Source organism: Apiotrichum porosum (assembly GCF_003942205.1).
Source record: "Apiotrichum porosum strain DSM 27194 chromosome Unknown scaffold_10, whole genome shotgun sequence".
Lineage (NCBI taxonomy): Eukaryota > Fungi > Basidiomycota > Tremellomycetes > Trichosporonales > Trichosporonaceae > Apiotrichum > Apiotrichum porosum.
In genome coordinates this window covers 112584-125090 of record NW_021167117.1, presented here as the reverse complement: position 1 = coordinate 125090, position 12507 = coordinate 112584, and the positions used below count along the sequence as shown (strand labels likewise).

Genomic DNA, 12507 nt, shown 5'->3' with positions numbered 1-12507 from the left:
GATGATGCAGGTGGACGCTGGTGCACTCGCAGCCGTCACTGATCTCACTCGCGCGTCTCCGGCGGCAACAGCGGATCTTTTTTTTGCTGGCGGTGGAGGGAGTGCGCGATGGGAGGTGTTCCTGTCGAGGGGGTTAGGCGTGCGATGCGTGTGGTGTGATCCTGCCATGCATGCATGCATGCATTGGGTGTGAGATGGCTCCATCGTCGTCCTGCCTGCATCTGCACCTGATCGTGCACCTGAGACCGGACGGGTCAGTGGCGTCTGGGACGTTCGTCATGGCAGGCAGGCAGTTTGCGGGCAGGAATGCTGCTGTGGTGAGTGGGTGTGTCGATCAGGTCGGTTCGGCCCGTTCAATACCGCACGCCGTAGCTGCATGTTGTCGTCCCTGGCGGAGAGACGGGAATGCAACACGGCGCGAGCGTGCAGGCAGGCATGAGGGCTGCACAGAAGACGAAGAGTACGAGGACGGGGGGATCGAGGGGACAAACCACAGGCCACAGTGGTCCCTCCCACAGTTCCAGAGTCGGAGCAGGGCCATCACCCTTCACCACACACACCAGTCCAATCAACCCCGCAACCCCCACCCACTCTCCCACATACCGCGCCGTCTGACATCTCAAACGTGCAAACTTGCAATAGCACCCCCGTGTTCTCCTCAACCCCCCATCATCCAAACACCCCACTTTCGCCACCCAAACGTACTGGCCAGTATCCTCTTCCCACGACAGGTGTGGCCCCAAACATAGCAACGCAGCGTAGTGAGTGCAGCCGCATTTGCAGGCCCAAAAGACGCGCGCCACCCTCCTCCCCCCACAACTCAAAAGAGCCCGTTCTTGCAATCCTCGCACCCATTTCGTTGGCAAGAGACACATTTCACCCTCCACTCTACCCCCTTTCCCACCTACCGTGCACCACCATTACTGTGAGGACCGGTGCTTTGAGCACAGCTGGCGTGCAGTTCACAGCACGTGTGTTGTGTATTGGGTCGTTTAGAGACGCTGTTCTGGGCCTGTGGTGCCCACCCAAAACCTCCACATTTCCACACACTCACCGCTACCAACCTACGCGCGCCGAGTGACGATCCTTTTGAAACCCAACTGACGCCTTTGCCGCAGGATCGCACACTCCACAGGCCACATAGACGCCGCCCTCGCCGCCGCCATCGCTTCCATCGACACTCTTTCTCGCCCCATCGCATCCGTGTAACACTCCAACCACCCACACCACCCCCGGCGAATCTGCAGGCTTGGATACCCCGCAGCTCGAGCTCACCACGCCCATGGTGGCCCTAGACAATGGGCGCGAAGGGCTCGGTCTCGCTCTCGGTGAACCGCGATCCGACCATCAGCAACAACAGCAGGAACAGCAGCAGCAGCAGCCGGCCAGCAACGACGACGCGACCAGCGCCGAGAGCCATCTTCAACCACCAACACACAATGTTGCCTTGAAGCACCGGCGATCATCAGGCCCGCCGCCGCCCATTCTCACATCGCTCACCGGCCATGCCGGCGACCTGACAGCGTCCCCCATGGTCGACTCGGCCCACACACCATCGCACCGCATCCCCCCTCCCCCTTCTCCACGGCGGCATCGTAGCGGCGTCATCATGTCACGGGTGAGAGCACACTCTGGTGGGCCAGGCGCCATGACGCCGAACAAGAGCTGGGGCGACTTGCAGGCCATGGGCCTCAGCATGACCGCCGCAAGCCCAGTTCTTGCACGGGCTCCGAGCTTTCACCGCAGTGCGTCGGCGGACAGTGTGCCTAGCGACGACGGCCGTGAAAGCAGGCCCACGTTGCACCCTCACCACCAGTACACCGACGAGCCACATGTGGACAGCGAACACGGTGGTCACTATGATAACAGGTGAGTGAGAGAGAGAGCAAGAAGGAGACGGGGCGTATCTGACTTTTTTTTGCAGTGCACGCTTCTACCACCACATTCACTCGCGAACAGGGTCTCCCACTCGCTCCAATTTGAGTGCATCGCCAACTGCACGTTCTCCATCTCCAGGACGAGGCGGCTCGCCCAGCAACCTGTTACGGCGAAACCAGACGCTTCCTGCTGGAGCCACGACTCTGGCTCCCACAACGGCTCTGTCGGCAACGTCTTGCCTGTCTCCCAACTCGCTCTCTGCGTCCCTGTCCCCCAACTCGCGGTTCCTTCAGCAGCACCTTCCGCCCACGTTCCCCAACGCTCCTTTGCAAAGCAGCCCCGAAGTCGAGCGAGAGAACCCCTTGACGGGCCACCATTCCATGGTGATTCTGACGCCGACAACCCAAGAGTGGCGAGAACTCAAGGAGGTTCGCCGGTTGACAGGGGACGACATTGAGGATCTGCCCGCCAGCGACAGTGAGAGCGGATCGTCGAGGAGCAGCCGCTCCAGCGGGCGCTTCAGTGGCCGGTCGTCGACGGTGGGACCCCCGAAAGAGATTGTCCTGCAAGAAGCAGATGAAAAGGCCCAGTACGCCAAAGCGAGTCACGAAGCACCAACGGTCCCGACCACAACGATCGACCCTGGCACCCCGCTGCAGACTACGTTTGACCAGGTGCTCATCACACCTGCGCCAGTACCATGGCCCGAGTCTGGCTCTGTCGACCCGGACCAACCACTGGAAATGGGCGGCGTTGCCGGCGACCACGACGACAGCCAAGCTCACGATCTCGGTGGCCTGCACCGGTTTAACAGCTTTGGCCGCCGCGATTCCCTGCGACTGCGGTCTCGCCCTTCGCTTGAAGAGGAGGCTGCACGACCAAAGACCAAGCGCGAGCTGGAGCGTGAACGACTGTTCCGCATGGTGGACCAGGAGATTGCCGAGGGCAACCAGGACGAGTCGGGTGGCCTCCGAAGTTCATGGGGTATAGTGGAGATTGGCAGCGGGAGCGGGCTCGACTCGCGGAGCTCATTTTCGACCCCCGGTTTGACGTCTGGCACCGTGCATGTGCCACCACCGCCGCCGCCGTCAGAGGTCCAGACACCCGAGACGTCACCAAAGTCCGAGTCGCCGACGTCTCCCAAGATTGCCACCCCCAAAGACGATGTCTTGCCCTTGTCACCCGAGGCCAAGAGTTCAATTGCCAACGCACCCGTCCGCCCATCGCCATTACATTCTGAGCCGCTCTCTGGGCCATCGTCTGGGCCGTCGACGACCACTACAACACCTGCCCCGCGGACCATGTCCCCCGATGGCCAAGTGGGCATGGTGACCTCGCCGATACAGCTACAAGAGGTCAACCTGGGATCGCCCGACGACGGGTCGCCCACCGAGTCGGCGTTCCCGCCGCCACCGCACACTGAGAACGAGCGGTTCGAGGCGATAAGGACGTACTCGCGGTCGATGTCTTCGCGTTCCCGCGCCCCGTCCCGCCGGGGCTCGCTGGACGTCGAGGTGCCCTCACCACCCCGGTCGCCGCGTCGACGCACGACCAACCGTATCTCGCTGGTGGCGGGGCGCGTGGTCCAGCCCCCGACGTATCCCGGTCTCAGCCCCTTATCGCCAGTGTTTAAAGACGGTGTTGGTGCAGGCGGGTCCGGTGGCGCGGCGCCCAAAAACGTCAATTTGCTGCAGAGCTTTTCGCCGTTCCGGAGCCCCAGCCTGCTGGCGCAGCGCGCGCTGACACCGCTGTCTGGCTCGGGCATGGAGCACACGTTCAGCAACGCGCCCAGCATGGGCGTGCCCAGCCCCAGCGCGACGCCGTCGCCGACCAACGAGCCCGAGCCGGCTGCCGGTGGCGGTATTGGCGGGCACGGCATTGACGACTATGTGATCCTCAAGGAGGCCGGCAAGGGCGCATACGGCCTGGTGATGCGCGCAAAAGTCAGGGGCGCCAATGGCCAGCCCGTGGGTGTGAGTAGAACGTGGTTTAGGATGTGAAACGAGACGCAGCTGACACGTGCGGGTGCGCGTACAGGACGATGTGATTATAAAGTACATTATCAAGTCGCGAATCCTGGCCGACTGCTGGAAAAAGCACAAGGTGCTGGGCCCCATCCCTGTGGAGAGTGAGTTGAAGCACATGGAAGGTTAGCGGTCGCTGACGCCCAACCCAGTCCACGTCATGGACCAACTGCGCCACCTCATTTACAACCGACCGCCCAAGCCGCACCCGTGGGACCCATTCCGTCACCATGCAGGCGAGGAGGATGGCAGTGCCAACGGGACGGTGGAGCCGTACTCGACGCCGATGCCGTCTGCGCCTGCGTCTGACCCGGTGTCGCGGTCCAGCACGGGCGGATACTCTGCCCCAGGAGGCGTCCCCGGCGGCTCGTCTGGCGCGACGACGTCGTCCGTCCTTACACCCCGGTCTGTGACTCCCGCGCGCACCGACAGCGGTGCCAGCGGCGCGAGCTCGTCCACCACCAACCCGACGCAGCGGTACCTGGCCTCTGAGATCAAGCACTTGCCCGAACGGGGCCACCCGAACATTTGCAAGCTGCTCGACTTTTTCGAGGACCGCGAGTTCTACTACCTCGTGATGCCGTGCTACGGTACGGGAGTGGACCTGTTTGACCGCGTCGAGTCGCAGCCTGCGGGGCTGGAGCCGTTCGAGGTGCGCTCGCTCGTGGGCCAGCTCACCGACTCTGTGCGGTTCCTGCACGCCAACGGCATTGTGCACCGCGACATCAAGGATGAAAACGTCATTCTCGACGGCGACGGCCGGTGCCAGCTCATCGACTTTGGGTCGGCGGCCCACTGGCGCCCCGGAAAGCGCTGGGACACGTTCTCGGGCACCTTGCACTATGCGTCGCCCGAGATCCTGCGCGGCGAGATGTACGGCGGCAAAGAGCAGGACGTGTGGGCGCTGGGGACGGTCGCGTACGTGCTGCTCGTGGGGGAGACGCCGTTCGCCGACCTGCCCGACGAGGTGCTCGTGGGGCTCGCGCCCGGATCGCGCGCCGAGGAGGCGCTCGACGCGCGGTGTGGCGGCCCGCACGCGATGGAGGGGCTCGAACCCGACGGCGGCGGCGCGCTGGGCGACGCGGCGGATTTCGTCCGTCGCTGTCTCGAGCAGGAGCAGGGCGACAGGCCCACGGCCGAGCAGCTGCTCGCACACCGCTACCTCGCTGGCAACGGCGGGTGGGCCGGCCGCAAGGGGTGGGTGGGGAGCAAGTAGGCGAGCGGCGAGCGCGCGAGTTTTAGAGTTAGAGAGGAGGGGGTAAGGGGGTTGGGGGAGTGCGGGCGCGGGGGTGCGGCGCAGCTGGTCGGGGGCCGGCGTGAGGATACGGGCCAACGAGGTGTAGACCTAGAATCTAATCTTGCACCTATTCGTCTCTCTCTCCTGTGTGTGTCTCTCATGCCTGTGTTTCCTTTTATTTTTTATTTTTTTGTCCTTTGTCCTTTTTTCGCTTTTTCCTTTTTTTGTATTGGGTAGAGGCCTAGGCCGTAGAGGAAGCCGGGGGCCGGGGGAGGGGAGGCCACATCAACGAATGAAAACAGAGTGATAGATTGGCACAGTGCTGTGGCCGTTGTGGCGGTTTCTTGACAAGACTTGGCGCGGTGTGTGGCCCGGTGGCCCGGTGTGGGGGAGCGAATGGGCGGGCTGGACGGGAAAATAGATAGCTGTGGATGCATCTTTTTGCATCTGGATGGCGAGGCCTGGGCCATGCCGTGGGATGCATCTCTGCAATGTGAGAGGTGGAACGTGGCCGGGGCACGCGTGGGCGCCGGCCGCACCACCACCGTTACTGGCTGGAGATTACACGGCATGTGATTAGCCCCCGAGGGGGCGGCGAGCACACGCAGAAACGTTGGCCCGTCCAGTGATACAGGTGGCTTCCCCGGGTGGCTTTTCGCTGTTATTTCTCGTTCAACCACTCGCCACTCGGCGTCGTTTTGGTTTGCTGCTGCTGCGCACACTATCGGAAAATGCATTCCTCGCGGTCCCTGCGGGGGGCAGGCCAGCTGGCCCAGCCAGTGTGCGGGGGTGTCCAATGGCGTGGGCGGACGGCATCACCCGTTCGTTCCGGTACAATTCACGGGCTGCACGGTTGTAGCAGGCGTGTGCGCGGGGGCTTGCTATAGACGCGGGCGGTGTTCCGATGCGTGTGGCTCGGTCGGCACTGTACGGCCGTTGCCGTCGCTAACAGCCAGGTTTGCCGATAGGGGTGTGGGTGGTTAGGGGGGAGGTTTTGGTGGTGTGGATGGGTCCCATGGATGCATGCCACAGATGCAAAATGGAATGGCTTCTAGCGCCGATGGGAGATTGGGGCATGGGACTGGGAACAAGGGGGGTTATGCAGTGACCGTGTGACTTTGGTGGAACAAGAAGGATGTGGGCGATACGAGATGATAGTGATAACCGGGGACTAGAGGAGAGAGACACACACAAAGAGGCAGACGACGCTGCACAGTTAGTGACGCAACAAGGCATCCCTCACGCGCCTCTCGACTCGACACCCGGGTCTGTTGTATTGATTCACCTTTGTGTCTTCCCTCTCATCCTCCCGCATTTACATTCTACGTCCCTCCTTGCTTCCATCCATTTACACAAACCCCCCCACCACATCTGCATATTGCATCGCATCGCACCCATCGCACCCATCTTGCCGCCATCTTGCCGCCATCGATCTGCTTGGCCTATCACACCCCCTCCGCTCCGCCCCCCGCAGCCAAGCCCGCCCCACCCTCCCCGCCACCCAAGCCCCGTGCTCAATCCCATCTCCACAACCCCCTCACCCACTCCACACCCATCATCCCAACACGTTACCACCGCTCCTCCACTACCCAACCTCCCACAGCCAACCACACCTTTCACCCACACACACCTCCTCATCATCGGCCTGAACGGGACAGACGAGACGGACCAGGCCCCCGCCCCGCCTTCATCCCCGTACCTCCACACACACAGGCCATGCCATAATGGCCCCCACGCGCGAACGAGACCGAGACGAGACTGGCCCGCCGGGCGCCGGTACACTGTTCGTCTATGGCACCGCGCCAGTGGTAGACGACACACGATGGGACGCACTGGTGAGTGACATTGCGATAAGTGTTGCGTCGGCAGCAGGAGCAAGCGACGCGTCGAGCTCTCGTCGCTCTCTCACGCATGGTGGTTTGCCAATGTTGCCCCTCCACCAGGGCGCACCGGATCATAGTAGTGTATGCCCACAGGCCAACAGGCTGACCCCCCAGCAGACGGCCTGTACCACCCAGCCCACCAACGCACCCTCGCCCGACAGCCTGCTTGCACGCGGTATCGCCGACTATACGTACACGCGCAAGGCCGACGGCGGCATCCTGGGGCGAGGCAAGTTTAGCACAGTGTACCGGGTCACGTCGGGCCAGCGCGAGTTTGCACTCAAGCACACCCCGCTGTACCCACACCACCCACTGATCGCGGCCCGTCTCTTACGTGAACCTACCCTGCTCGCCCACCTCGCGCCGCACCCATGCCTGATAGGCGTCGACGGGTTCGTGAGGACAGAAGGCCACTTCTATCTCGTCGGTACGTCACCAACGGCCAGCGCCGCTCCAGCGCCTGCGCGATAAGGATAATGGAGTCGCGCGGGGACACCAGTTTTTGCTCACGCGACACGCAGAGGAGTGCGCGGCCACAAGTGTGCCCCTGCCAAAGCACCCGGGACCCGTGGTTCCCAGCCGCGCGGCGGCGATTCTAGACCAGCTCGTATCGGTCGTCCGCGACGGGCTGCATGCCGGCCGCGTCTGCCACCGCGACCTCAAAGGCGATAATGTCCTTGTCGATGTGGCCACGGGCGATGTCTTGCTACTGGGTACGTGTGACATGCAAATGGCAGCTATTTGGCGTGGCTCTCCCATAGCTGACACCCCGCCAGATCTCGGACTGGCAACGCACTTCTCAGCCAGCGAGCCAAAGCTCACCACCTGCTGCGGGTCTCCCGCATTCCATGTAAGCTAAGATAAAGCGGTGGTTCACCACAGCTGACAGTGCCCAGAGCCCCGAGATTGTCAACGCGCTCAACCACCGTCCAGGCGAGGTAACATACTATGGGTGAGTGGTATATCCTGTTGTGATCGCGCGCACGAACACGCGAACGCACGCTCGCTCGCTGCAGATCGCCGACCGCCACAAACAACCCGCACTGACATGTTGCTCAGCCCCGAAGTGGATATCTGGTGCATCGCACTCACCATGCTTGCGCTTCTCTTGCAGGTCCGTTTCCCACTCGGCCCAACACATACCTCACGACACATCATGGCCGACCGCGCCGCCGACAGGCTGCAAGAGCTCGACGAGTTGTATCCCCCAGACGCCCCTTGGCGCGCGCTCGGACCACACGCCGGCCGAGCGTTGAGCGCGGACGAACAGACGGCCGAGAGACATGCTTGGGCGCGAGTTCGCCGTGCGCTTAAGATGTTCGTCGACATTGATGCTAAGCGACGCATCGCGGCGTTCAAGGCGTACGACGTGGGAGATGTCATGAGGGCACGGGTAGAGTCGCACGCTGCTGCGACGGCGAGCAGGTCGTTCAAGACCACCACGTTCCTCCCCTCCGAGGTCAAGTATACCCTCAGGCTCTACCTCGAGCCTCACAACAGCAGCGGCCCGCTCGTCATGCGGAACCCGTCGGGCGAGCCGGAGCGACGTATCATCAGCTACATCAAGTACCTCCTCCGCTGCGCAGGGATTCTCTACCACCACGTCCCTGACAGCCAGCCCGTGGTACTCCAGCTTGTGCTCCCCCTGGGGATGCCACCTGCACCCGACGCCAACCCTCCCCGTGCCGAGCCAGCTCGCGACTGGGTGGCGAGCCTGTTTGGCCTGGGCAAGAAGACACCTACACCGCCACCGTCACGATCGTTCTCGGTGCCACCGCCTGCGAGTGCGCGCGGGTCGACGCCAGCGCCAACACCTGGGCCAGCGACGCGCGGGAAGAAGGGCTGGGGTCAGCAGGTATGGCTGCGGATCGATGTCGAGCGCCCACCGTCGTCGACGTCGCGCCCGCCGAGCCGCCCACCCAGTCGCGCACCCAGCCGACCCGGGTCGCGCGCGTCGAGCGCTTCGCGGACCCATGCCAGCCGAGCGTCCAGCAGGTCACGCAAGGCATCCGACGGCGAGCTCGTCCCCCTCCCAGAGGGTGAGGTTCCCGCCGAGCTGGACCCCAATGGCTCCGCCACGCCTGTGCCGCCCCCAGTCCATGCGGCGGAGGCTGTCCAGCCCGTGGGTCTCGGCATGGCCGCCGACGAGCTCCTCCCGCAACACCTCAACCACAAACTCCATCTCCGCATCAGCACCCCTGCCCCGTCCCCGCTCAGCCGCACAGTGACACCCACAACAACAGACGAGGCGCCCACGTCCCCGCGCTGGAGCGGGAACGGCGGCCTCGCGTCGCCACGGCTCTTGCCTCTGCCCAACGAAATCTCGCCGCCGACGTCGCCCCGCCCAGGCTTCAAGCGCTCGCAGTCGTCCCACCGCGTGACCCACACCCCGCGCGTGCTGCTCACCCTCACCGAGCCGCGCGGGTACGAGCTGCTCTTTGCGGCGCTCGCGGCGGCCGTCCCGCCGCCGGCCACGCGCACAGGTAGCATGGACGAGAAGATGATGCCCATGTCTCCCGTCACGCGCGCCTTGGCGATTCCGTCGTCGGGCTCGAGCGGAAACGGCTCCGCGTCCGCGTCCGATAACGAGCTCGACCTGCACGACGAGGAAGAGGAACGCGGCCGGCCACGCTCCAAGGAGGCATATACGCCCGAGCGGGACGGGAGGTCGGCGACTGTCCGGCCCGGCACGACGGCGACGGCGGCGGACACGACGCCACAGGCATCCCGTTCGCGCCGGCCTGCAAAGGACAGCAAGACGGCGACGCGCGGGTTCCCCACTACGCCTGGCACGGCGCGGCCAGGCAGCGTCGAGCGCAGGGACAACAGCGCCGCCCCACCCAAGGACATGGACACGGACACTGAGGCGGACAGGGACGGCGACGCGCTGCGGTCGCGTAAAGTGTCCATGCCGCCACCTGTGCGGCGGCCGAGCGGCCTGCTCGAGAGCCTGTTCGGCAAGCAGGGCAGCGGCAAGCCCGCCAACGCGGTCGCGGCGGCGCTCGCGGCCGAGCCGCTGCCCATGCACCGGCGCAGCAGCTCGGTGCCGCCTCTTCCGCCACAGCACCTCGCCATGTCCGAGACGCACGTCGAGATCCACCCACACCACCTCCCACCCGCATGACGAACCCATGACACCATTTGACGACACACACCACACCCAAACACCCACCCACCTACCCAACACCGACCGATACACCATGCCATATCCATCCCTTTCTTCACCAAACCCCACCACGCAAGCAGTCACCAACCAGCATCCAAATATAGTTGTCCCTCTAGCTCGTCTTCTTCCCCCTTTTGCACACATCACACATTCCACTGTTTTCTCCGGGCCATGTTAGCAGAACCTAACCAGAACAACCAGAACACAAACTAACCAGAAGCATGGCTCGGGACAAGGTCTGTTAACTGCACCACATTCCATTCATTCACATTGTTTTGTTTTTCTCACTCTCGCGGCCTCTACCACCTCTCACCGTCAAACACACACACGGGACACTTGAGTTTTAGGCGCCGTGGGGCAAGCCTTTGGGTAGACCTTGGGGCAGACCATCTACGCGTACGTGTACGTCTACGTCTACGTCTAGTAGCGGGGACGCTCGTCGTAGCGGGGACGGTCGTCGTAGCGAGGGCGGTCGTCACGGCGGTCGTCGTAGCGGCGCTCCCTGTAATAATCGCTATCAGGTTGGCACACAAGGGGTTTCTTTCCGCGATAAAAAAGTAATAGAATCAAAGCGAAGCAGCTGCCAGGTACTCACTCGGGGGGAGGGGGGCGACGGTAGTCGTCGTAGCCACCGCCGCCGCGGCGGTCGTCGTAGCCACCACCACCACGGCGGTCATCGTAGCCGCCGCCACCGCGACGGTCGTCGTAGCCACCACCACCGCGGCGGTCGTCGTGGCCGCGAGGTCCGCGGTCCGAGTAGCGCGAGTCGTACGAGCGGGGCTGGTAGGGCCTGTCCTCGTAGCCACCGCCGAAGCGGCCGCCACCGCCACCACCGGGGCCGCCAAAGCCACGGTTCTCAAACTTGACACCGTGGTAGCGACCAGGGGTGGGGGTACGGGCGCGCGAGCGCTTGGCGTGGGTGACGGTCACGACACGGCCCTCGACGGTGGTGCCGGTGAAGGTGGTGATGGCGTTCTCGGCCTCCTCGTTAGTCTCAAACATGACAAAGCCGAAGCCGCGCGACTCCTCTGGCAGGCATGTCAGTTTGTGGAAAAAAAGAAATGAAAAGTGGCTTGTAAGACAAAACTTACGCGAGTGGGGGTCGTACATGATCTGGGCCTTGGTGATCTTGCCGGCCTTGCTGAAGATGTCCTCGAGCTGGCGGTCGGTGATCGAGCGCGACAGACCCGAGACGTGGAGGTTGTTACCGGTGTTCTGCTCGGCGGGGTCGACAGGGCCGCCGCCACCACCACCACCGCCGCCGCCGCTATACAGGTATCAGCCCACCTGCCCACACGGAGGTAAAGCCAGTGTTTGTGTCAAACTTACCGACGGGGAGGGGGTCCGTCGCGGTCACCGCCGCCGTTGCGCGGGGCCGGCGAGCGGCTGCGGTCACGGCGAGGCGAACGCTCACGCTGCTCGCGGTCCTCGCGGCGGGGCGAGCGCTCACGCTGCTCGCGCTCGCCACCCGAGTAGGTGTCGTTGGCGGGAGCCGTGGGAGTCGAGTCGCTGTTGTTCTGCCAGACTGCGGCGTGTCAGGCGGTTAGTCGGGCGGGGGGAGGTGGAGGTGGAGGTGGAAAGGCGGACGCGCGCGGAAGAGCGGGAGGAGAGAGAGCAGGCGATGCAGCTGCAAGATGGGATGCAGCCACGGCCGAGACGATGCGCAAAAGGCAAGACGTTTGCGCGGTGCTAGCGGACACAGGGTGGGGAATGAAACGCAAACACGGCGGAATCTCTCTCTCTGTCACTCTCTCTTCATGGCGGACACGAGGGTCGTCGTGAAAGGGGATGCTCTGGCGTGGACACTGCGGGGAGCAACAGACGCTGCTGGATGCGATGGCTAGGCGCAAGGTGGGGCGTGTACAGGCAATAGGAAGACGCAAAAACACGACAGTCAAAAGGAAGACTAGGCTGGATTGTCGAGCCAGGACGAGTCATTGTCGCTGACCGGCGTTGCCGCTGGGGACGCGAGCGTGTGTATTGTACGTGGGGGTTGGGAAGAGCGGGGCGGAGCGAGGCTGGACATACCGTCGGAAGGGTCGGACATGGTGCTGGGAGATGGATGGATGGAGAGCACGCACTCATGAGCGCTCTCAAAGGGAACACCACCACCCGCCCACCGACGAGCAACACACCCACCAGGGAACGCGCGCGCGCCCGCATGCGCAGCGGCGTTGGCCGGAGGTTTGTGCTTGTGGCGGGCCGCTTTTAAATTACGTAAAGCAGGCAAAGACGGAGATGGTTCAAAGTCCGCCAGTTTCATTACGTGATCCGTTCCCCCTTTATAGCTGAGATAAGCCTCTAATCCTAATCGCCTAT

The 12507-nt window shown here is 63.5% G+C and overlaps 3 protein-coding genes across 3 annotated transcripts; 2 read left to right on the top strand and 1 right to left on the bottom strand.

Annotated features, from left to right (window-relative positions):
• Positions 1–1282: 1282 nt before the first annotated feature.
• On the top strand, positions 1283–5118 carry EHS24_001180 (uncharacterized protein; the record flags this gene model as incomplete). The annotated part of the gene is made up of 4 exons (XM_028616982.1): positions 1283–1869; positions 1925–3851; positions 3916–4006; positions 4055–5118. The coding sequence occupies 4 exons, from the start codon at positions 1283–1285 to the stop codon at positions 5116–5118; spliced, it is 3669 nt and encodes a 1222-aa protein (XP_028474289.1).
• Positions 5119–6863: 1745 nt separating this feature from the next.
• On the top strand, positions 6864–10146 carry EHS24_001179 (uncharacterized protein; the record flags this gene model as incomplete). The annotated part of the gene is made up of 5 exons (XM_028616981.1): positions 6864–7449; positions 7544–7735; positions 7799–7872; positions 7919–7974; positions 8082–10146. 5 exons carry the CDS (start codon positions 6864–6866, stop codon positions 10144–10146), a joined length of 2973 nt encoding a protein of 990 aa, XP_028474288.1.
• Positions 10147–10608: 462 nt separating this feature from the next.
• Positions 10609–12235, bottom strand: EHS24_001178 (uncharacterized protein; the record flags this gene model as incomplete). The annotated part of the gene is made up of 5 exons (XM_028616980.1): positions 10609–10690; positions 10784–11216; positions 11280–11455; positions 11518–11713; positions 12217–12235. The coding sequence occupies 5 exons, from the start codon at positions 12233–12235 to the stop codon at positions 10609–10611; spliced, it is 906 nt and encodes a 301-aa protein (XP_028474287.1).
• Positions 12236–12507: the final 272 nt, after the last annotated feature.